General features: G+C 35.4%; 1 protein-coding gene across 5 annotated transcripts in view; it reads right to left on the minus strand.

The window, feature by feature from the left end:
- PPP2R5C (protein phosphatase 2 regulatory subunit B'gamma) overlaps window positions 1-26,682 on the minus strand; it is an 81,279-nt gene that overhangs the window by 10,108 nt on the left and 44,489 nt on the right. For all 5 annotated transcript variants that reach the window (XR_012835561.1, XR_012835562.1, XM_075753539.1 and 2 more), the window contains 9 exons: window positions 21,143-21,342; window positions 13,179-13,289; window positions 12,471-12,563; window positions 12,244-12,374; window positions 9,666-9,725; window positions 6,630-6,738; window positions 3,729-3,782; window positions 872-1,042; window positions 159-286 (listed from right to left, as the gene is read on the minus strand). Coding sequence is in view for 3 of the 5 variants with exons in the window: in XM_075753539.1 (XP_075609654.1) it covers window positions 159-286; window positions 872-1,042; window positions 3,729-3,782; window positions 6,630-6,738; window positions 9,666-9,725; window positions 12,244-12,374; window positions 12,471-12,563; window positions 13,179-13,289; window positions 21,143-21,342 (1,057 nt within the window). In the remaining 2 variants the exon portion in view is untranslated. The remainder of the gene's footprint in view (window positions 1-158; window positions 287-871; window positions 1,043-3,728; window positions 3,783-6,629; window positions 6,739-9,665; window positions 9,726-12,243; window positions 12,375-12,470; window positions 12,564-13,178; window positions 13,290-21,142; window positions 21,343-26,682) is intronic.

Raw genomic sequence — 26,682 nt, forward strand, 5'->3', positions numbered from 1 at the left:
TTTGACAACAGTAGTCTTCTTACCTAGCAACTTTCATGTCATGAGTAAACAGCTCACCACACTGTTAAAAGCAGCAACTCAAAGAGTTGAACCACTTTTAAGCCTGAAACTAGAAAAAAGTAAAGCAGCAGAATTTTATTTGTACAAGTGTTTCTTACTTGTTCCAATGCGTCTTTGAATTCCGGTACAAGGATGGAAACATGATGGGTAAAATCTTTGCTGCGTTATCACTAATTAAACTCATAATATATTCATTATTCCAGTAGTATAATGCTCGCTCTGCAACCTAAGACAACATGAAAAAAAGGAACACTTCTTCAGACAATCTCTTAAAGAGCAAATAATTGAAACATTTGCCAAAACAAGGGAAAGGTAAGAAAAGTTGCAATTTCGATTTGGATTCTTCTCATGTAAATAGGAGTCATGGAGCTGATGGAGATAGATATGAAAAAAGTGCTTTTTTCCTTGATAGGGACACAATTCAAACTATAACCTATGAACTCTGAAATTCAAGCAAAGAAATGTTTTCCCAAAGAAAAGAGAGTATTTGTAGAACTCTATTACAAGCGGTGAAGTGCAAACATTATGTACTTAAAGGGTTCAGGTAATTTCTGAAAACAGTGAGCTTTTAAGTTTTTATGTTAAGTGTAACACTGAAGTGAATCCACCAATACGAATGCACATACTGCACTCTTGAAAAGAAACAATAAAGCTAACATTTGGATCCCTAAAATCTGACACAGAATTGAAGATTATTATTACTTTTTTTCCAACAAATAAAATTAATTATGGTGAATAATAGTAGATAATACCATTAACGAGTCTGCTTTATAAAAATCCTCATATTATTGTACATGCAGTAAGTACAGACCTGAAAGTGTGGACTAGACACACATTTGGCTAGCTGTCTGAAAAGAGGCTCCATAACTTTTACAAATTCAGATGGTTCAATAACATCTAAAATTTCTTCTAGTTCATTTAAAAACATGACTTCTTTTGGACTGTGAGTCTTTGGCCAGTATTTCAGCAGTGCCATTACAACCTGTAGAGACAAAGAACATAATCTTCATGATAATTTGACTTTACCTTGCACTAAATTATATCTCATTAAGAAGTCTGATATTTTAAACAGAACACAAAACTAAGATTTCTTGTCCCATGTGACAGCAGTGATCAGATATGGTTCTGTGTCACAGAAATAACAACTGGTCTAAAAACACTTCTTCAGAAAACAAAGTCATACACTTAAAAGACATGTTTAAAAATAGTCATCAAAAGATTAGAGGAAGTAATCTGACATCTAACTTAACATGATCAAAGTGCAAATTTGTTACTATACTACGGGGAAAATTATCTGCCACTTAAGTGATAGCAGCTTCTTATTTCTTGGAAGTCTACTCCAAAGTTCAAGAAATTAAGTTCTATCATTATATTTTAAGTGAAGATTTACTATAAATACCCAAATTGACAGGTGACCGACTACTCCAGGCATGCTGCTCTTAAACACTGAGTTTTATTTAATTGACTATATTACTATAATCACAGTCTTAATTTTCTTTCTGATAATTAAATTATTTACCCAGCTTGCTGAAGCAATTTTTGCCTAGCAAACCATGAACACTCAAAAGATATGTGGGAGAAAGGGGCACGCACACACACACAAACTAAAGGATCTATAAAAACATGACATAAAAGGAAGTCATCTGCCAGTTGGCTCACAACTCTTTAGAAAGGGTCTATACATCTGTCAGAAAGGTTTCTGAAGCCTAATTGAAAAACAAACTCTCTCATCTATTGAATATATAAGTAAAAGAATTTGAGTCTGAAAAATGATACTAATTTAGCAGTTAAATATATTTATACATTGTATTTATTAGTGGAGTTATCAATTACATAATAATTTATTCAAGAATCTTCAAAACCACAAAGTTATATCTAAGGAATAATGACTCTTAAGCTGTTAGCAATTTCGGATTTAAGGAAAATGTAAGTAGACACAAATGTTTTTGTTGTGAAACAATGATGATTTTTTCCCCAAAGATGCCAGTTTTTTCAAATCAAAGTGTAAGATTTTATTTTTTTTAACTATGAAAACTGCTTTCCATCTGTGGCGATTTGGTGCCAAACAACATTCAAATACGAAGACGTTTTCCTTTAAAGGATATTTAAACCATGCTAAATATTTTAAAATGACTGGCATAGCACTCAATCTTACATATAGGTATTTTTGATGAGAAATAAATGCAACCTCAAATGTGTAAGTTTATAAAAGCTTTTGTTTTGTGGTTAAAAGATTAAAAAAATACATAAAGAACAAAAATATTATAGTGTCTGTCTAGTTCTAGATGTAGAACTGGACCAAAAAAAGCCCCGAACTAGTACAGACTTCTCGAAAAAAATTTTCAAAATAAAGTGGGGGTTTGGGGTTTTTTTTAATAGTTTAAAAGTTGCAACAATCCATTAGTCTTTCTCTCAGACAATTTTTTTCATTTAGGTAAAAAAGCAGTCTTTTTTTGTTTTCTGAAATGGAGCATATTTTTATAGAAATCTCGCTTTTTATATTTAAAACCTGAAACAATATTTAACATCATCACTGACAAGATAACTCAGTGAGAAATCAGTGCATCTTTCATGTATGCATTATTTAACCATGAAAGCAGACACTATGTTCTCAATGAAGCCTTGGGAAATTTATGCAGATTTTTTAATAAGATGTCTAAAAGTCTCATATGACAATTACAAGGGGAAACAAAGAGTCTTATTTTGTAATGACCAGAATTTTTGAAGGGGAACTTAGTACTTCGGTGATGCATGTGCTAAGTTTTTAAAGAATGTTGTAATCATGTACTAATTTGGCATCAAAACAGGAAACAGACTTGGATGTGTTTTAGTTCAAGATTTGTACTAGGAAATATGTAACATCCTAGCTGATGTCTGGAAGAAAGCTAAGATTTCAAGATCTCATATAGCAGGAATGACAGAATGTCTGAGATTTGATATCTTAACAAATATTAAAAGCTCCAAATAGAAGAGAGCTCTTGTTCAGCTGCATACTGCATTTGTTTCAAGAATCCCAGTTTCCATTTTCCAATGGAAAGGGTTATAATCTGATAATGTGCACTTTTGTTAGTCTCAATCGTTTTACTGATTGCTACTTAGTGATTAAACATATTAGTTCTTACCTACTTAATATTGGGTGCAATGAGGCAAAACACTACATACTATTGAGGATGATAGTTTAAAAGTATTCATCTATGTAATTACATGCAGCCAGATCAAAGTCTGGTTTTGTCTATGGCCCAAACTCAGTAGACATGAACAGGATCTGACTCAAAAACTTTACATCAAGTAGGCAGATCCGTGTGCCAGAAATCTGCGTTCCATCATAACATCAGTTTCTCAACAGAGAACAGTTCAGGCAAGCTAATTTCTGACTAAACTGCTTCTGGATCAGCCATCTCGTACCCAGTCAGCACAATAAAATAAGCAGAGTAAACTCTGGTCTGTTTGTAAGAGGTATGCTCTTAATTTGTTTGGAATATCCAAAATGAATTAAAACAACCTATTGGAAAACCTGAATCTGACAGATCATAATAGTTAAATATTTGACTCTTCCTAATATAAACAATTATGTATCAATACTTTGTTCCCAAAACCTCCTTAAACAGTCTACAGATAAAAGGGATATTAATATTCCAAAATCAAGAATAATAGCAAGATAAACTTACTGGTTCTGTAAGCGTGCTGTCCTTTTCTAAAAATTGAACTACACAGTATGCCAGCTACAGTAAAAGAAAAAGATTTTTATTAATGCTCATTGTGAAATCTAACAGTTTGAAATCACTAGCATAAGTGGAAAACACTACTGAATTCAAATAAAAACACAAGAGTTTTTCTGTAATTTTACAAAAAAATCTGGCAGACAATTTAAAAGGGTAAATACACATTAACAATTTTTCCCAACCTTCCCAAGTCTGTCCTCACCTTTTTCTGCGTTGTAATATAGACAAACACATCATTTGATATTTTCTTTTTAGACCTAGTACTTTGCATTTCAGCACACTTAATCTTTTCAAACATAGGATTTTAAAAAAACCACAATCTTGTCCTCTAAAGTGCTTTTCACTCACTAACGTTTTGGTGTCTCATGCTGATTTAATAGCTTATGAAATAGAAAATACTTAAGTTAGTTAAAATGCATTGAACAGTTGTAAATCTTTACATTTTCTATATATGAGAACTAACAATAACTATGCATACCAGTGTAAAGCTGATGCAAGCTAAGGCTGAGTTACACTATTTACCAACATCAATTCTGAGAACGAGACTGTCTATTTGTCCCTAAACAGTGAACTATTACATCCCTTTCTCTCGATAGTCCCAAAGTAAATGGGAAAATCACTGCACATCTCATGAACTGTTTTAACCATTTTCTAATGTCTCTCCATTTATGGAAGTTCAGCTGATGAGCCCAATCCCTCTCTTGTTGTCCCTAGGTAATTTGAGGAATGTACGAAGATTATTACATCTACTGTTCCCCACTATTCTAAAGCAAATTTGAATTAAATATAGAAATTAGCTTTCTTCATGTACATCTGGATTTGGCAGCAAATGCTTCTGAATATCTGTGACTGTTTCAATGTGAATTTTTGTGGTTTTACTCTGGTGTTCCACACACTAAGTTCACTTGAAGTATTTTCCCATTACATTCAGTAGGACATGTAAGAAAGGCATCCCTATGTCACTGTCTTCTATCTACTGACAGTAATGAGGAATGCAAATCGCCTGAAGGTTTGGGAGAATTAGTTTGTAAATTAAGGGGAATAGATAAAGACCAATCTCAGGTAGGCAGAAGAAAAGGTGGCCATCATAGATGTCCACACTAGTTGAAATTATAAGAAAGGTCTGATTGGCCACATGCCAAAAGGTTATGTTTGTAGCATTAGAAAAAAAAAGGGGGAAAAAAAATCTTTTGAAATGGGAGTGACTCTAGCCTACTACTCCAGCAGGAACTGATGCAAGCCCCAGTAGGCAAGATCCAAAGCAAATGCTTATAAGCATCTCTAATTGCTAGAGAACTGTAATTATATAAATGGTATTCTCAAAAATACAAGTTGTTAGTAATTTTATTTGAAGAAATGGTACTTAAAACTTAGAGTACTTGAACTTACACAGAAAATGCAGAACTTTCAAATTAAAAAAACAAAGCCGTGTAACAACCTCTCACAGCAAAAATTTCAGCATACCACAATACTACTGTGTTTTCTCTAACTTTGCATGGATTTCTCACTCCTCTAGGAACTCTGAATGAACTAAACTCCGCATAGAAAAGATACAGCTGGTTTAAAAGCACAATACAACTCAGATGCCCCTGCTTTTTCTGTGTTTTTACTTCTAAAAAGATCTATTTAATTAAATAACGATGTCCTAGTAAATGCCCAATTCATTTCAAAACACCAATAGTTGTTGTGAGGCTCTGATAACAAGTGAATGTTGCAAACACCCGTCTTGACATGGACAGGGATGGGCTGATGATGACCAGGGAGTGTTGAACAAGGACGGAGCCTGTGGAGGCAGGATAACGTCTTGTGAGACCACTCCTCTATTCCTAAAACACAAACAATGACCATCTGTGCTCTGTACACCATGTGCCTGTAACAGATCACCACTTGCTTGGTCAGCCCTGAAGTGGGGGGACAGTGAGTCCCCCGGACCCTCACAACCCACCGACTCATTTCTAGAACATTTCTGAACATTCCTGAGCACATACTGTACCTGCTCAGTGATGACAGACCCCCGCCTATGGGGCGGGCACATCGGGTTATAAAAAGTGGAAACATAAGTTTTCGGTGCGCGCCCACCACCTGAAGACTACAACTACGAGCAGAGAACATCACTGGATCCAAGGGTGGTGATATCTTCTCTCTCTCTCTTTTCTTTCTCTCTTTCTTTTCCTATCCCTCTCTTTGTAACCTAATTTTCGGCACATTAGGGTAATATTGTCACATGTTTTGCTAAATGCTTACCTTTCATAGTTCTGCTAAATTTTGAGCATTGTTATGACCTTTGCCAAACCTCTACCTTTTGTAGTTCCACTGAATTTTAAGTAAATTTATAGTTGGTTTGAACCTCTGAAGTAATTGTCGTTATTTCTCATTACCGCACAGAGAATTAAAAAGTTAACCTCACCCTCACCCCCTGAGTGGGACGGGACAGTTGTAAGAAATCAAATTCAGCTGAAATTCTGCATGTAGTTTAGAAAAAACTGTATAGATGACATTCATTAAAAATATCCTTTTTTGCAATTTTTTAACGTCTAAACATTACAGACAAGAACAAGATAAAAATTTATGTATGGATAAATATCAAGAACTCTCACATTAACCAACTACTTCATGCATTTCATCTATAAACACTACAAAATGTATTTATTTATATACACACACTTTTTTTTTTTCTTCAACAAGTGAAGAATTATAGGAACATATATTAAATAATTTCCCCAAGGCCAATTAGCAGGGAAGTGTTGGAGCTTAGAAGAGAATCCACACCAGAACAACTAGAATCCCCTGACCTCTCTTGGCAAGCTTACTTTAACACTGGCATAAAGAGTGCCAAACAAAACTTACCTGTGGATGGTAGACACTGAGTGATTTCACTTTGTGCAATGGTAACAAAACTTTCAATAAGAATATTTTGTGCTCTTCTTTTAATGGTAAGGCAAATCCATTAATTATGCTGCCAGGGAAAGAAATTTAAAGATCAAAATCAGTAATTATATAAAATCTACACTACTGTACAGGATATACCAAAATCCTTGTTTTCAGCACTTTTTTTTTTTTTTTTTTGCAGTCTCCTGGAGAACACGATGCAACAGAAAAATTTACAAATTAAGCATGCACCAGACACTATTTAATTTTTGATCCGGTTCTCTAAGGATTATAAATGAACAGTCAAATCAACCTCTGCCGATCCCTCACCCAAGTCTTTCACAGGTCCCAAGTTCACCTTCCAAGAAATGCATATGACTATATCTACACTTCAGATTCCAACTTTCACTATGAACTATTCACTATCATCAAAGCTTTGAATATGTATTTCTCCCAGGTTCTTCACAGAATTAAAGAATGAACCAGAGACTGGATGTTGAAGAGATCAATCCAGGATAGCAGACAAGTCAAAACATGACTTCTACTAAAATGTTACTGTTTCTGCAAGACCCTAGCATATAACCAAACAGCAGCTTAACACATAACCTCCCAGTTACAGGTGAGTGCAGATGTGGCTCAATAGCATCTTTACTTACCTAAAAACACGGTACTAGAACACTGTTTTGTGTTCATGCTCTTTGCTAGCATTAACATCAGTTAAAACATTCAGAATCCTATTGCCCGTTTACTATTTTAAATCCTATTTTATTCATTCTAATGCTTTTTTTCTTCACTAACGAGGACAGAAAGCACCAAGGCAAAAGGAACCTGCAAACTTATCTGAAAAAAAACAACCAAACCCCACCAAAACACCACCCCCCCCCCCCCCCAAAAAAAACCCGAAAGACCCAGCACATTAAAAATTTGAAAGTTAGATTATCTATCAGATCTTGGAAATCGGATGATGTCCCAGAACTAAAGCTTACTAAATAGCACTTGCTCGCTCTTGTTGTGCATGCTTAAAATAATTTTCACTAGTAATGACTGCACAACTATTTTGAGCATACGAGATTCTTCTTCCTGAATTCTCTCAGTGCATATCAAAACCCCATTTCCACATTAACACTTCCATGGTGTTCTTGCCACAACCTCCACATACTCGACAAATATACATTAACTTCATTAAAAAAAAGTATTTCCAAGACGTTTTACAGGTTGTTAACCACAAAGAGGAGCAGAATTGTAAGGCAAGTTTGGCCATCATTGAGTGTGAAGAAATTCTGCAATACTGTCAAGAGATTCTTGTCAGGAAAAACCACCACATTAGTAGTTCCTACTGGAAATGTTAATTTGTCCAGTATTATATAGCACTTAGCAAAGGAAAAGAATGAAATCCAGTATTTCACCATGAAATACAATTCCTCTTTACTTCTGACAAGTCAAAACCCAGGAACTCAACTAAAAACTGTTACTCACAAGAAGCTCTATGTCAACAACAAGCTGTGTGAAACTCCTTAACGGATTAGAAGAATAACCAATACAGAACAGTTACAGCTTGGAAGCCTCATTTATCTAGTAGAAATTTTGATTTGGAAGCCTGAGGGGGCAGGAAAAACCAAAACAAGCAACTTAACTTTTAAATTTTTAACACCTAAAGCTACCCTAACAAAATCAAGAATGAAAAGGCTGGTAACTTAAGTTACAGTTTTGAAGATTTAGCTCCACATTATTAGCGTTTAAGCTTTACACAGTCTTCAGTATATCCTGATGAGCATTACTGGATTATAGTATGTTGAAGTAATGATGGATAGGTAACTCCTTTAATCACTGAACATTTCATTGAAAGTTAAAGAACTGTTCTGGGTAGACATGTAGACCTAGAAAATTTTAAAACATCTTTCCAATTTCAACAACATTCTGGGCCGCATTACGAAGAGCATTGCCAGCAGGATGAGGGAGGTGATCCATCACCTCTGCCCAGCCCTGGTGAGACACATCTGGAGTGCTGGGTCCAGTTCTGGGCTCCCCAAGACAAAGATGTGGACATACTAGAGAGAATCGAGAAAAGTGCCACAAAGATAATGATGAGGTTGGAGCATCTGACATACAAAGAAAGGCTGAGAAAGCTGTTTACTGTACAGAAGAGAAGGCTCAGGGGAATCTTATCTATGTGTACAAATACATGGAGGGATGGTGTGAAGAAGACAGAGTCAGACTCTTCTCAGTGGTGCCCAGTGAAAGGGCAAGAGGCAATGAGCACAAATTGAAACACAGGAAATTTCATTCAAACGTAAGAAAAAACCGATGGGGTCTCCATCCTTGGAGATATCCAAAGCCTGACCAGACACAACCCTGAGCAACTTGCTCTCACTGACCTGTTAATTTTTATGTGCAAAGATATGGAAACACCACGAAGTAAACATAACGAAGGTTTTAAAGTGTATTAACATATTAAAAAAAACCCAAACCAAGAACCCAAAAGCTTGCACATGGATTAGAGAAATCAGTTGATTTAAAAAAACCCAACACACTAGTTTTGACAAGGCTATCCGCTTTAAGTTACAAAACTTCAGTTTCAACCACTTTCAGATGCATCACCCAAGTTTGTAAAATAATGGGATTAACAAAAGGTTTCTGAAGTTTCATAACCTGTGCTTCCTTTGTTTACCTGCTGTGCATTTGTGATGTTAGAAGAATTTTTGAATAAATTTCAACTCATTACATGTTATTTGTAGTTGTTTTACAACTCATATTAATTACAAGGATTCTGAGCTAGAAAATAAGACTTAAAAAAATAGGATTTAAAACCAGATCACATCCCAAAACATTGCCACAAGGTTCATGTTTTTGCTGTGTTTCTGCAATCTTACACAAAACTTATTCTCTTCGTTACAGCTCTGACATGATATGAAGCTATTTTAATCTTGTCTCAAAGCAATCAGCAACCCCCAACTTGATTTTTCAAGTCTACTCTGAAGACCAAGTGAGTTTAATTAAACAAAACCTACAACTTACCTTCCCAGTATTTCCAGTAATTCTGCTATGCCATTGTGATGTTCTGTTTCATAAATAAACCTAAATAAATGAAAAGTTTTACTCAGTTACTGCTGAAGAGAGATACTATCTAACAAAAAGATGCCCATCTAACATTACAGGTATCCTTTACCTCCCAGGTTTTAGTCACTCAGTAAAAAACCCCAGAAATATATAGTGGAAAAGAAACTTTGTGGAAACATAAATCAGTATCACGTCAAGCCACTTTCAACCTTCACACTTGCTTGCTCTTTTCTCCCACATTTAACAAAGCAGCATGCACTTGAGCTTTTTCCAATACTCATATTCTATACCACTTTAAGAACGCAAAACTGAACACAGCAAACAACGCTTTAAATATTAAAACCACACAAGAGCACCTGGCATAATCAAATGTCATGACTCAACCTTCTATAGCACACGCAAGCACAAGGTGTTCAGTTACTACTTATGGATCTAAAAAGCTCTTTGGCATTACAGACTTCTATGCATACAGAAATACATTCCTCTGTAATACACAGAGGAAGTCAAATTTTCCTGAATTTTTCTTTGATAGAGCACTGTAATTTACTGGGCAATCACCCTGCCACCCTTCTTCCCAATTGCCTGAGTGTAAATTTATTGAGAAAGTTCTAAGCACCGCTTCAGGTATTTTGCAAGTAGTTATAAAAATTTACACCTATGAGGAAATAAAAAATATTTTCTAATGAATGGAGTTATTTTAAAATTTGTCATAAACTGACACACTAACAGCTGCTTTTAATCCAAAATATTTGATATGACTGTTTTTTCCTCCTTAAAGACCCTTTCCATATAATTCAGGACAGCAATTCCAAGCAAAACTAAAGACAATTATGTGAAAAGCTTTAGACTGAATTAACGGGAACATAAAGATTTAATAACTTTAAAAATATATAATTTACATGAGAAAAAAGATTAATGCACTGTCAAGACAGAACTGATGCAATTCTGGACAGTGACTAAAAGACAAATAAAGATGACACATTTCTTAGGAAAGTACAGTAACAAACTGTCAATTTGCAGGAAAAAGTATAAGAGAAGGAAATATTTTGAAAAATTCTACACGTTCTTTAAGAGTTTATCATGCACGACCCACTAATTCAAAACAGAAGTTGAAAACTTTCTGCCCTGGTGCTCATATCCAGAAACTCTAGTTTGGACGCAAAAATGTTTCAACTTCTAGCTCCTAAATATTATACAACTAAGTGAGGTTTTCTGTTTAATCCTCCCCCAACTTGATAAAGGTAGCCTCTACAGTGCAAATTTATATAATCTCCACATACATTTCAGATTGAAAACGTATGTTTATACATACTATTACAAAGTTGATCTAATGACCAGAACATTTCAAAAGCCTTGCACCAGAACTATCTGTGTTTGAAGGCTTTGCTTCCATTATCCTTGTAAGTATAGTCCAAGAAGCGGCAAATAAAAACACTCTTCGGAAGTGCATTATAATGCACTGTGATGCTGTTGTACCATCTGGTTCAGATATTTTACAAAATTATGCATTTTGGAATTAATTTAATTAACTCTGTGTGTGGAGAAAAAAAATTTACATCTTTGTTTGAGACACCTGTACTTTTTCCTTCGTATGTTCAGCCAAGAGCAGTAGTCTGCAAGACAGTGAAGGCTTACTAATTATTTTCAAGTAGCCTCTCTGTCTCTCTTGTAAAGGCTTACTTGTTACCATACACAGGGCAGATACGCTCCCTCTACAACTGGTACTGCTGGGTGCCATTCATGAGATGGCACTGAATATGTGGCAGCTTTTTGCTATTTCCTTAAAGAGGAATGATGCCCAGCATCATACACGCATTTTAGGATGAAAACAGCAGTAGAGAAAAAGGGAAGCATGATGGAAGGAGCGTAAAAGTGATACGCAACATAATTACTTGTAGAAAACAGAAGCGTACCCAGAACTAAAAGACTAAAAGGCACCATAATCTTGCATTCACACTTGACATAATGGCAGTAAAAACACACTTCTAAAGACCTTTGGTAATACAGTTGATTAATTTTTCATCTTTAGGTTGTTGGGATTGTTTTTTTTTTTTTTGTAGCAGAGATAAGTAACACTACAGTTCATGCTATGGCAATTAAACAAATATTTCACTAGCCCTAAATGCTACATCTCAGTTCTGAGGAAAGAAAAGGCAGTAAATACGTTCCTTCAAGCACATTCCAGATCTCTCAGTCACTCAATTTGAGCTCAACTTTTGCACTGTGAAGAACTACATTTTATTAAGGTAGTCCTGTAATGCAAATAACTAGTACCCAAAAAGAAAAAAAAAGCCTCACAGATAAAGATACCAAACCACCCACTGAATCGCATACAAATTCAAATTTCAGCTGCCAAATTTATGCTGTGTGCAAGCCTACCCTAAATTAAATCTCCCAGACTGGTACTAATTATTGTTACCTATAGCAATATTGGTGTAAACTTACTAAAAATTAAAAAAAATTGCTAGCAGTGTCTCAGAGTATTTTTAGTTGTGTACCTGATCACATGCACCATAATGCAAAGATACTGACATACCTATAAAATATATTATTAATTTGTTTCCGGATGTAAGCTCTTAGGCCTAAGAATTTCCCATATATTCTGTGAAGAGTTGTTTTAAGAAAATCTCTTTCACGAGGATCTTCACTGTCAAAGAGCTCTAAAAGCTGCAAAGAGGGAAAAGAAGAGATGTGCTTTACTTGAATCTAATGCACTGTAAAAATAATTTAGAGTTGAATTTAAAAATTCATTTTTTATCTCACCTGTAATACAAACTTCTGATCAATATATTTCTTAGCTATATTAGGTTGAAAATCTGGAGATTCTAAAAACCTTAAGAAAAATTCATAAACAAGCTGAAAAAAGAAACCAACAACAAAAAATAGTATTAGTCTTTTAAACAAGGAACCATTTTATAAGCAGTACGTTACCAAAAGTACTAATTAGTTGCTCAGAGGTGCACTATGTTTTTATTTATTTATATGCCACACAGTAAAAGCTTTGCTCTTGCTCTCCTGACAAAGTACAAGAACTTAAGGTTCTTTAAACCGCACTGAAATTCTGCTGAGCTCCATTACTAGATTTTACTCAAATGACATACAGTAATCTAATATTCATCATGCCCAGAAGTACATGTTTTGAAAATTCTCTGTTCTCCTCTGTTTGTCATGGCACCTCTGAAAGTCAGAGCTGTGCCAGAGTAAGATCAAAGCATTCATAGTCACAAACGGAAGCTCATTTAAAATCACAGCAGTTACATCTGTATTGCAAGAAGCAATGAGCCTTTAACCTATAATATACTGCAATTTTTTAAAAAAAAGATTGTTCGTTTAAATTCAAGAAATATATTTTATATATTGCAGAGAAATGTAATTGAGAAACACATAACCTAAACAATTTTTGAGTCCATAAACGACGACTTTAATGTCAAAATTCTGTTAGACTATGACATCCTAGTCTTCATTAACTACCTGTAGATGAGGCCATGCAGCTTCTAAGGTTGGTTCATCTTCCTCTGGATCAAATTCTGCTCCCGTTGGATTGGAAGATGGTGGTAACGTTCGAAACATATTAACTGCAAACTGAAACCACATGTGCCTTTAAGAACTTTGAAACAAGTGAATGATTAAAAAAAGACTTCAAAGATGGTTTTGACTGAGAATTCTTTACATGAATTATTTTAATTAACACTTACAAAAATACAAACTATATAACCCAGTAGTTTAAACAATGAGGTACATTCACTCTTCTTTAAAGGTCTGTAACTTGGAGAACGTTCTTCCATGCAGTACCCTTTAAAGCACAAACCTACTGTCAGGATGTGTCTTATGAAGACGTTGCACTGATGTCTTTACATGTACGCTCACATTTTAAAAGCCCAAGCAAACATACATAAAATGTTTACACAAACTTTTTTTTTATATATACACTCTACAAGGCCTTGTAACAACCTGCACAAGTAGAAGTCAGAAGCAGAGATGCAAAATAAAGATTACCCACAACAGCTGTTCTCTGTAAAATATTACCAGTTTCATTTCACACCATAGGTATATACACGTGGAAACACTTCAAAACCAAATTCCTCCCTCAGCAGTATTTCTATTAAACCATGTCCATCTACCTGACACCACGGGGGCATTGAGCAGGGAGAAATGCACATCCTAATCCTTTAATCTTTCACTTCATCTGAATTCTCAAACATCTGAAAATAGTTTAGCATCTTCATGGAAGTGGAGCAGACTACAAAGATGAATTGCTTTTCAAGTTGTTGATATATACAGAGAAAATTATTTTTGTGTTTCCAAGTGCTTGTCTAGACGCACATTCATAATACATCTGAACCAAAGTAGTACTCTTCACAAACTCTTGAACATGAGGAGTTTCCAAGTCCCTAATAAAGACAAAACCCCTCATTCCCTGTCATATGGACAGAAAACTTTTTCTACAAGGTCCTATTCTAGGCAAAAACCACCTCATCACTCTAGTGATATGATCAAGCATCTAGCTTTTTTAAAAATAAAAATATATAATCAGAAATAATCACATTTATATCAATTTATACAATGCATATAATCACAAAGTAAAACACATTTGTTAGCTGAAAAAAAAGTTCCATGATTTTTGAAATAAATTTAGCACATGTTCTCAAGAGTAACCTTACCTAGAATGGTACAAAGATTTAATAAGTCTGTAGTATCCTAAATTCTTCACCTGTAATGACAGCTAGCAATACCAGCTGGCTTCTTTGTGGATATGAAAGGAACAACTAGCTAGTGATTGCAATGGTTCTTCTCACACCCTGAGGAGTTAATGATTAAAACTCTACTGAGCAAGTTGGAGGGAACAGGTTTATGCACGCGCCACTAAGAACCCAAGAAAACCTTTGTCTGTATACGCAAAGCGGCTAGAGCTGTCAGTACCGAAAAGAGACCAATTCCTCAATTCCACTTGTAATCCAGAGTATTAGGTATGGCAGATGTTGGTAGGAGACAACCAAATTGCTAAGCAAGTAGAAAAACGTAATCTATTTAGCCACATAAGTGCGCCCAGTAGAGACTTTCTTGCTCTATTTTGTTGCTTGCTCATTATCAAACCAGTACCAAGCAGTCTAGACTTATTTTTGTATAGAATAATAAAAAAAATCAATTCAAATTAGTATATGGTCCCAAACCGCCTCCACTACTTCAGAATGATCCTTTGAGACAAATGCCTCAGTCTCTCAGCAGCTTGAACACATTGCAAAAACGATGAGAAGACTGCCAAAATAAAAACAGCGGTGTACTGTCTTAACCCTTCGTAATGGTGGAGTATATTAGGCTCCATAAAGAAAATATCTTCAATTCTATTTCTTCTTACAACACTAAAGTGAATTCTGCTTTCAAATGCACAGATCATTTTGTGCTTAATAAAAATACTAAGATATTTTAAAGTAAACCTCTGCTCACAATGAGAACAGTGGCTATGCTGAATGGAGAGCTACATCGTGCAAAAAAACTGAGTTATCAGCTGCAGCTGGCTGCGTGGAGCTTCAGCCTAAGACACATATATTCTATCCTAAATACATACCACAAATAGTGGTAAGAGTTAACCTATACATTGTTATTGATATTCTATTCCTGTAACAGATTGGAGGTGTCTTTTTGCAAGTATTTAGGGGAAAATCTGAGAATACATTCCCTAAGTCTCGTAAAGTAAGAGACAAAAGGGCAGAGAAGCCAATTTGTCAGGAAAAGGAAAATTCTTTGCAAAAGGCTACATCACCAGGAGCAGCAGAAACATTTACAGAGCCTTTTCAAGAAAATCAATACTTGGCTCAGCAAACATGCCAGTACAGATCATCTCCAGGACCAGCTAGGAAAAAGAAAAAAAGATTACTCCATTGGAACTTGCACTGAACTGAATGTCTTATTTGAGGATGTAAAAGAACATTTTATTTATTTCATCAGCTGAAAGGTTCCTATGCTTTCAACAAGTGTGCAATACAGCTCAATTTAAAGAAAAACCCCAAAACCCTGTAAGTTTGAGTTTACTTATAATGTAGCTATTCAGAATGCAAAATATACTCCAATATCATATTTTAAATCTATTCTCTATGCCACAATTTGAATCTTTATTATGTTCAAATGCCATCACAAATTATAATCACATATGCCATACACACATTTTTATTCTTTTCTCAGGTTGTACTGTGGGGTATTTTTTTGTTGGTTTCGGTTTTGTCTGTTTTGTTGTTTTTTGTTTTTTTTTTTTTTTTTTAAATAGCATCAAAGCTTTCTGGCTGATCATTTGAAGATTACTTGAAAGCTCTGAAAGATTAAGCTCTCTCAGTTTAAAGATGCTGCTTTAGAGGAATGCATTCCACTCATCTTTGGTGGGGTTCTGGGAAATGCAACAGAATGCCCTGTTTCCCTCTTCACATTCTGACTTCTCATTAACACCTCCATTCACAGTTTAAAATAATGCTGTGAATTACCTATTAACTGGCAGGGCTAAGGAGCATATGTATGTGCTGTCCCACCATTTCACATCTGACAGATGGCAGAGTAGACAGTGGGAGGCAGTATCAAACTGCATCAGCTAAATCTGCAAGAATTACATCATATTCCCATGAAGGAAAAGTCATGCTCATGCTCTGGTTTTCTTCAGAATATTCCTTCATTTCAGCAACCAAGATGTAAGTCTGATACAGATGGAGACTGGCGTATCAGAGTAATTATTATTTTATAGAATTAAAACGTAAACCTAAAATATCTTTATGTTCCCCTCTTTAAAAGCATCAAGCAACTAGTAACCTCCAAATTTTGTTTAAGAACATATGGTGAAAATTTACAATAATCAATGGTCTCCCAAGAAAACAAACCTAGGAAGACTACACTTGACATTTAAAACTTGCTAAGGTTGTTAAGCAAATGGAAGAATAAACAGCCTTTTCTTGATGAGAAAGTCTCAGGCTCTCGCTATAAAGAAAAGCTGGGTCATATAAGGTGTTAGGTATAATGTTCTATATTTTTTATTTTTGAGAATATCAAATGGAAAGACTTAAAACCCAAAACCAGAATAATTTGTTCCATGAGCAATGGTATCAATGAAGCCTGATTTGATCTGGTTTGTGTTTCATATTCTTGATCAACAGAACATAAAACTGCTCAAATCAATGTGCAGCATCTCTTAGTGAAGGTACAAACTTGAAACCCTCTTGTCTATTAAGTCAGTGAAATTTAGGAAAATTTTCAATGAATTATTATCAGTGAGACCTTCACCTTTCTGTCAAATGGCTGATCTTTTCCCTAACATCTCAGTCTTGCCCAAAGATAGAAGGCACAAGCTGCAAAACCTAATTTCATCTAAGGCCAAATTCCCACAGAAGTACTAAGTAAATACAGCACAACTTAAACACATCCTATCCCCAGTTTCCCCCTCTGCCTCCCTCAACAAAACCCCACAAACCACCACCCCCAATTTATGAAATTTGAGTCTCTATGAAAACTGGGCTACTGTGCTGAAATTCCCTCTGTGCCGTTAGCACTGATGATACTTGACTCCAAAGGATGTAACTTACGAGGATGGGAGAACAAAAAAGAAAAAGCAAACAACTTGCATTTTTACCACTTCACAGATATATTTGCTGTAATGATAGTTAAACACCCTGTTTTCCCTGGTGGCCCATTTTGTATAACACTGGAGAATATTTTCAAGCAAATAAGCAGAGATCATTACACATTTTCTCCTCCCTCCTGCTGAGCAGCCCAAGTGAAACCTGACATGAACAGCTCTGAATGCCTTCTACATTCATGGGAATAAAGCTGTCCTAATAGCTAGAGTCACAAGTAGTACACCTCTATTCACAGTAATCTCTTATTCTAGACCAAAGATCAGAGTAAAAAAAGAAAACTAAACCAAAAAGCCACACCCACAAAACTCTCAAAGCAAAAAAAACCCCTCCCCATGTGTATAACTGAGTATGTAATTTCATTTACATAATGCATGAAAAGTTGCAGTGAAAACTGCTCTAGTTGCTGAAAATACCTAGTTATAAAATTAGATTTGTTCCTATATATTATCAATTTTTAAAGTAATATTAGCCTATATGCTTCACAAAAATATTAATTTACCATCCACGACAACTTCATCATCACCACCACTAAGGAAATTATTGTGAGTGCTACAGAAATAAGCCATATTTATACAAGCTTTTGATCTACTTCTTTCTCGGAATACTTACAACCCTGGACCTCCACATCCAGTACTGCCCTAGCTTCCTTGCAGCTCTCTTCAATACCCTTGGTATGGCTAGCTGGGGAAGTGAATATTCATATGGATGTTCACTTTCATAGTCTCACTTAAAACAGATACAATCCAGATATTGTCCATCTTTTCCTGATATGGAAAGCGGCATTAATTTGGGTCTGTACTCTACATAGCTAGCAATTCTCACAAAGTTCTACAAAACTACTATCCTAAGTGTCTGTGGTTCTGACAAACCAGTGCACAACAGAATATTCTCATAAAGCCCTGTTTTCCACAAAAACCAAGACAAAACCCCCCCATATACTCTTTTCTAAATAAGAATCTGTAACAGATACTTTTGATTAAAAACCAACATTTATTATTTACAAGATTTATTCAGACATTTGAGTACATGTCTTACAGCTTTGAGAAAAGGTAAGTTCCTGCTCTGACGCTCATCAATCGAACCGTACTATATTATACCTGAGAAACGGAACTTGTTATACAAGCATTTAATAAAAGCATTTCCTTTACCATCACGTCTTTGCTTATAAATATAAAAGGAATTTGAAGGAGATACCAGCTGGCTCTTTGAGGAAGAAAGGGAAGAAACTCTTGGATCCACTCTGGAGAATAACATCAAATCCACTTTAGAAATTAATTTCTCTTCTATCTTTTGAAAAGGAGACTTATGATTAACATTAAATAATTGAACTAAGCCACTAGATGAATATATAGCTTAAAGACAAGATCTTACTATAAATTAGCCCAGGACACGAATTAAAAAAAGAAGTGTGAGGTGGATGGACATAAGCACTAGAATCACAAAGAATGATGAAGAACCAGATGATAAGGTAGATGCTTCTCTTGTCAGAGAGAAGATTGAAGCTATTGAAAAGTATTATTTTACTATTATTAAACAGATAACTTGTGAAATGCATTGCCATAAGTGTTTGGCCTAAATAATATAGTAACAAAATCAAAGATTATACACACACATTTATATGCATGTATATCTATATATACTCATACCTAAATAAGTAACCTCCAAATTGTGAGGAAGAACAAAATGGCACAGTAAAGTCTTAATTCCTGGCCAAGTACCAACCACAAGCTTTCCAAACCAAACCTACTCTCAAATCTGAGTATCTGTTGATCTCCCTCATAATTTTACTGAAAACACTATTCCTTATTAATACCAATCAGTGGCAGTAGCAGCACACACCTTATCAATGTCTCTTGGAAGAGTCTTAAAGTACAAAAAAGCATTAGATTTATTTTTCCCTAAAATCCATGCAATTAACTCAATCTACTGCTAGAACTTAGCAAAAGTACACTTCAATCTACACATACACGCCTGAAAGGAAGAAGCTGATAGTACTACTGCAGGACGAATACAGCTGTTTCAGAACAGATGACCAAAAGAAAATTGTTTCATAAAAGCAGCCTAAAAAAACCTGATATCTGAATTTAACCTCAAAACACTAGTCCAGGTGCCTTCACTGACAGTGTCTATTGCAGTGCTGTGCAAGTCCCATGCAAGGAAACCCCGCACCCTTTGGAACCTTGCACATAAAAGTTATTTTAAATTCACTGAAGGAACTGTCAAACAGATGCTGCATGCTCCCAGCAAAACACTGGCAATTAAGATAGCAGCCCAATTCTGCACCAAGATTTATTAAACTAACTGAAGTGCAGACTTTATTACCACTAGTTGCAACTGAAAGCGAAGAAAGCATACATTCTTCTCAGCCAACTATTCTGCCCATAACTGCTGGATGAAGATAATGCAGGCATGTAAGGCAAAAGTTATTATATTATGGGCAGTTAAGACTTCTTACACAGAGCAAAAATTGATGTCTGACAAATATTCAGGAACTCATCATGAAGTCCATTTTACCTAAATGGAGTCTCAGCAGGCTTATTCTCTTTCATAACTCCCCTTTCGTCAATGTCAAGTATTCTAAAACAAGCCATCAATTAGCAAAAAACAGATATAAAGAAGCTATCAAGACATGGGAAAGCCACGATCCCACATCTCCTCATTAACCATCCTCAATGCTTTCTGTACATGTTTGACATCTAGAGTTACACGTAATCCTCATATACTCAGAAGTTCTCATAAAAATAACTTCTGTATCAGCAAACACTTATGGTTGATTTAGATAACAAGCAATCTTCAGAATAAGCAACATGTTTCATACTATAAATCCCTAGAATCTTTGAAGAAGCTTCAAAGTCTCTTGACTTGTAGGAACATCTCAAAATTTGTCTGAGTTCATGTTTATGTTAAAGATGCATTGTTTTCTTATTCCCCTGAAAATTCACCCCAAGTTATAAAGCCTTGGGAAAAGCCATCATGTCACACACAGTCAAAAGTTTCTTGCAGGCTTACCAGTCAGGAATTTCAAAAGATGCTTTCTTTTCTCAGTGTATTGCAGACAACAGCTACAGACCTCAACCCAACTGCTACTCCAGGCAACTGGTGTCTAGTCACCACAAAGAGAGCTGAAAGACTCTCCTGTAGGTTCATGGCCATCTCCTATGCAGTGGACTTAGGCATAACAAAAATAAACCAGGTCTATCTGGCTAGGATTTGGATAGTGAGCAGGGACAAGCAACACAGATCTGAACACTTCACATGGCTTGTTCCAGCAGAATACTCATCTGCCATCCTGTGTACTAATTAAGGTCTGAATCTCATTCTCATCTCTGAATACAGAATAAAATCAGTCACCAGTACTGACGAGGATTACCTAAGATTAAGTGTCAAGCTTGCGCAGGTGATCTTCATTCTAATCTAAATTTTTTTCAAGTTTTCATTTTTGCAATCTATATTTTTTTTTAACAGCTAGATGCATTTAACTTTCCTATTTTTATAAACATCCATTCAAAAAAGATTTGTGGGGAAAAAAGCAAACCCCTCTTCTCTTTTTTTTTTTTTTTTAAATATAACGTTTAATTTTTACCAACTTAAACCCTCATTTACTTCTGCTTCATATATGTGTCTAGTTTATCTTACAAAGAAGAGTCGTCAACACTGGCAACGAGATTTAAAAGTAGTTATATTACCATTTTGCAGATGTGCCAACATAGTTAATCTTTTTTTAAGATTTCAGTAAGATTTCTTAAGATAAATTGATACAGCTGAAGAAGTAACTATGAATTTAAAAAAATTCAAAATAGTTCTCATTGTTAAATCACTTACCATATGTACTACTTCAGGGTAAATAGGTTCTGTAATCACATTGCGATTGTGTGTGATATATTCTACCATTTCACTTAAAGCTGCTCGTTTTACTTCCTTCCACTTTAGGTCACTTAGTGGATCAGAAACAAAGTCAAAAAGTACACAACATTGTCGTAACTTCTGGATAAAAAGCTTTTCTTGATCAGCAGGAGGAACATCTGAAAAGTGAAAATAATTGGTTATAAATTATATTGTAATGGACTTCACTCTTCTCCCCATTTTTACTTCCCGAGACACAAGCATAGATAGCAGTGTTTAAGACTACAAGCAAGCTTCAAATGACTCTCAGGAACATAATGGTCCAGAGTATGAACCCCAGTAAAATACACTGTACATAGCAGGATGATTTATCAAAATTGCAACAGTGATGCATACTCGCCTTTGCCAGAAATAGATACTGCATGGAAAAAATACATACTTGAAAAAATATCTCAAGGAAGTCCCCAAACAGCTCAGTTTATGTAAAGAACATTATGCCACATTTGCAGAAATACTCTGGGTTTTATATTAGAGATAAATGGGTGGATCTTCAGTTTCAGCATTACATTTAAGCCAGAGCCACTTATTAAACCTGGGAGTTGCCACCTCACAAAGTCCATTTTTAGATCAAGTGCCAACAGGCTGCAGTAACCACATCCAGATATGGAACAACTATTCAAGAGTTTTTTAAATTTCAGTTACACAAGAAATATTTTTAAAAATCGGAGCAATGCACTTAGCATCGTCAATTATTTTGTCAATTTGTAACACTATTTTGAATGTTTGTTTCACATGTATGAGTTAGACTTGCATTATCAATCTATTTAAGCACTTGCACAAGGAATCATCTGGTTAACTGTGGCCAGCACTGCAAAATTAAACTACACTGGCCTTCTAGAAAAGACCATGCTTAAACACCAAGATGAATATAAGATACAAAAAAACCCCCAAACCAGTAAATTTTAAAACAAATTGAACAAATATCTCATTTGATATTTACTCATTGTTTAATCATCACTCAGATGCAGCTGATAAGAAACTATTTTGGTTTCTATCTTCTGTGAGACCTATTAAAAGTATTTCACAGGTTTCGGATATCCTGAGACCAGACTCCATCTTCAACAGCAAAAAAAAAAACCCCAAAACAAAAGGAAAAAAAAAGAATATTTGTACTCTTTTGGTAACACTCTAATTCATTGTATCATTGTCACACAACAACTTCTTGAGACAAAGGTTGCCTTGCCTTATACAGTCTTTGAGCAGTAGTATTTTTGTTGTTTGACAAGGATATCTAGGTTATAAAAAAAATTTTAAAGTTTTTACCTCCCAGTTTTCACTTCCTGTGCTTTACACTTTAATTCTCCCTGTTGATCGTCTGTAATTATCTAGCGCTTTCACGTAAAGTGAAATTAGATTGCACAGTTCAAACTTCATATACAGAATCGATAAGCAAGAAGCCAGCACTACTTTTGCCATAGGTATTTTCCAAAACAATGAACCTTCCAAAAATTAAAAATATACTCACATCAACATAAAACCACCAATTACAATCTGAAACTAAAATAAGCCAAAATCATCGAGTCCAAATATAGACGTAGAAGCTTAAGTTTAGGCTGCTGTTAAAAAAGAAGGAACACTAGGACTGCTGTTCATAAACGTTCATACATTGACAAATTAAAATACCTCCTATGTTAACAATTCAACAGTTATAGAACAGAAGTTATGCCTTTTAAACTCTACAGAGCTTTAACCTCGATGCCACAAAATTCTGCATGTGCTTTACTTCTCGCCTAAGTAATCCCATGAGCAGTTGACTAATGCATATGAAATTACAGATCATCACACGCAGCAAAAACTTTCAGGATCAGGACCTTAACTTTCAATCCTTAGGAAATACTAAAGTAATTGGCCAGAGGTAAAGAAAGCAGTACCATATTTTGACAGCAGCAAAAATTGATGTGCAATTAAAATGGCCACATAACTACAGCACTAAGCTTAAGACAAGAAATGCGAACACACCACAAAAAGCCTCCATAAATTAATGCTGTAACACATTTTATGTTTCTGCATAGTGACTTTTTTATTGTTAGATATGAACTGCTAAGACATTAATAGCATGTTAAAAACAGAGTAAGATTAGACTGCCTTTGTAAATATTTCTGCAGTTTACTCCCACCTTTTCCAGTTGATGACTTTTCTTGTTCCTTAGAGTATCATAAAATGCTAAAATTTTCTTAAACACAAGCAGCAGGAGCTACCATCAAACAAAGGATTTCAAGTGGTACTACTGAATACAAGCACACACAATCTAACAGATGTATGTACAGTTTAATAAACTGAGTATCTGACAGATACCTACAGTCCAACTATCAGTTAAATGAGTTGCTCTCCTGTGCATTGCTTTCAGTAAATTCCATGGCTACTTCCACATCACCTTCCACTTCAATTAAGCAGTAACCCCCAACATCCAATTGCTGAAGTTAACTGACATATTTGAAGAGGTTGTCATTAGCTAAAAGTACCCATAGTTGAGCAACTCTGGTGCTCCATTCCCCAAAGACCATGGTTATTCAGAAATTACTCCTTAACAATTATTCCAAAACCAACATTTGGAGCTATTCACTGAGCAATTTCTTTAGAAAAACCACAAAACCACACAAACCACACCCCCCCCATCCAAACAAAAAAAACCCCCATACACATCCCTCCCTCCATTTGCTAGCCACTATTCATTTTCACAGAATTTGTTTCTAAACAGTAGCACTAGTATGATCTTAAGACTCTTTATTCAATCCAAACATTTATCCCTATCAGTAATCATACTTTAAATGAATACTGTTTCTGGTCTCCTGCTAGATCAGGAGTAGAGTTTTTCAGAATCACAAAGAATTTCAGTCTCACATTTGGTTTGCATGTCCAGCAATTTCTGACACAGATTTACAAAAACAAATATTGTAATGGCATATTTTATGCCTAAATCTGCATTATTTATCCTACTGACCTTTTTGTGAGCTAGAAAAATATACTAGAAAAAAGTATCAAAGAAGGTAGGTACTACAACAGCAAGGTAAGCCTCTGGGCCTGGGGATCAGCTTTTTGTCTTGTTCAGGCTTTTCAGAGTTTCTTTCCTTCCAATCCCAGGATAACTGTTAGATCAACTTTACTGTAGAAATGCAAGCTCTACCCCTTCTATTTTAACAGTATTGATACTGAAGGAACTACTCAGTTTAAAATCTTCAACACTGCCTTAGACTGTGGCCTTGCAACATAACCTTGCTGATGAGTATAAAATGTTTCTTTCCACTGCATAATTGATACCAGCTGTACTTTTATTATCCAACTAAACATGCCAGTACCTCACTCTGTGAAAGGCAGCACTTTCAGTCCATATCTCGGTTTGAAACAGTCAGGGAAAGACCAAGTACTCAGCTACCAACTGCCTTAGCAGAACACAGATGATTGGTTGTAAAAGCTAAATTTTAAACAGTGAAATGTGTATAAAAACAGATTCCTTGGAAGCTTCAGGCATGTTTTCGGCCATTGTTACTGTGAGTTAAAGGTAAACGACATCACCGCAAACGACATCACCGCAAACGACATCACCGCAAACGACATCACCGCAAACGACATCACCGCAAACGACATCACCGCAAACGAACTGTTCACACTGGTAACTGCCCTCCCTCTGTCCTTGCTTGCTTCTCATGCAGGATGTGCCATCATTCTGCACCCAGGGCAGACTACAGCACCCTGAGAAACCACCATTTTTTTTAAAAGGTATGGCATAACTAAAAGAACTAAAACACAGTTATAGCCTAACAAATCAAGATTTTTCACATGCTCATATTAAAACAAATTTTGCCTTAAGAAAATTAGAAAAAGTAAAAATAAATCAGAAAACACTGAAGTTCAGTTTTTAAGTGCCTGAACATACGTTCAATATTGCATGGTACATGAATATTTTTGCACTGTAGGACTGTAGAGAACTTACTGTTCTCTGGATAACATTTTGTCTGTTCCTTCAAATACAATACAAAACTAAAAATGTAATTTTTGTAATTGTAGCATCACTGGGCACTGATGATTGATCCATCCTCTATCTTTTTCACAGGGTCCCATTTCTCTGTGACAACAGTGTAATTTAATAGTTGCTGAATGGAGGACAAAAAGGCAAGGCAGGGTAAGTAGGTGACCCAGAGATGTTCTCTAGTACAGATTGGAATTGAAATAAAGCTAGAAGTTTAAAAATTTTAGGTCATGTCCTGACAGGAAGAACAGTTGATACAATTTCTACCACAAAACACAATTTGCAGTCAGTAAAACTCACTACCTTACATAATTCTGAAAGCAGAAAACAAAAGACATGGTTGGTAATTTACAGAAAATACATACAGAAGATAAAATTCATCGCAGCTGTTTGAGGACTTTCTTGATCATATATAAAGGCTCAGAGGTACCAGTTTTGCTTGGCTGACAGCTCCCCATTTCATTAAAAGAAAAAAGCTCTTTCTCCAGTAAACTGTCAGATACCCATAGCTATCAGACTACGTACACACACATCAGCAAAAAAGTTCCTCTCATTTTAAATGGGCAGCTGGACTTTTTTCATACAGAAACACAAACAGAGGCTTAAGTCAAAGAATACACAGACCACCATACAGAGAAGGAGCACGTGCAAAAACAAGGTCATAGAAAAAAAGGCTAACTAAAAATCATATACTAAAAGTAACTGCTTCCTTAAGACACTGGTGTCAAGCAAAAGTTGGACTCCTGCTTTCAAGCAGATGATACATCTTACGAAATGTGTCTGCAAACCTACTGAAGGGTTTTTAATGATAAGAAAAACAACATTTGACTGTGAACTAGGGTGCTACCTAGAACGTATCAAGTATATTAATAACATGGTCCCTTCTACTGGTCAAAAGCGAGTATTAGCAGATTTCAAATTTGATGTCCATTGGAAAAGTAAGCAGCATTAAAGCTTTAGTAATTTGCACTATGTGTAAGCAGAGTTCAGTATCTTGAGTAAGAGAAATGGAAACTGACGGACAGGAAGGCAGAAGGACTGCAAAGCATGGGGAAAGGGACATAATCTGTTGAAACATGGATTTACGAGAATTAGCACTTTTTTCCAGAACTAGCGATCAAGTCCTTAAAAAAAGAACATAAGACAAACACAGAAAACTAGAAAGAAGATTACAAAAGCTTGTCTAACATTTGATAAAATTCCATTTAAAGTATTTACCTTGTTTTGAAATAGTTAAATTACTATCCTAATCCCAACCAAGGAGTACTTTTCTGGGTTACAGAAAGTAATTGTTATTGCATTTCTATTATTTGACAGACTCGTTACAGTTTTCACTGATTTTACTGAAATCTCAATGACAATAATTAACACTACTTAGAGATGACACTCTCCTAGTTAAGAGTATTCTATCCTAATAGATGATACTGGAAGTAAGGGGGTGGCACAAGGAAGAAATCTTCCAACTCATGCATGGAAAAGTTTAATTAAAGCT

Source organism: Balearica regulorum, chromosome 5 (assembly GCF_011004875.1).
Source record: "Balearica regulorum gibbericeps isolate bBalReg1 chromosome 5, bBalReg1.pri, whole genome shotgun sequence".
NCBI classification, from domain to species: domain Eukaryota; kingdom Metazoa; phylum Chordata; class Aves; order Gruiformes; family Gruidae; genus Balearica; species Balearica regulorum.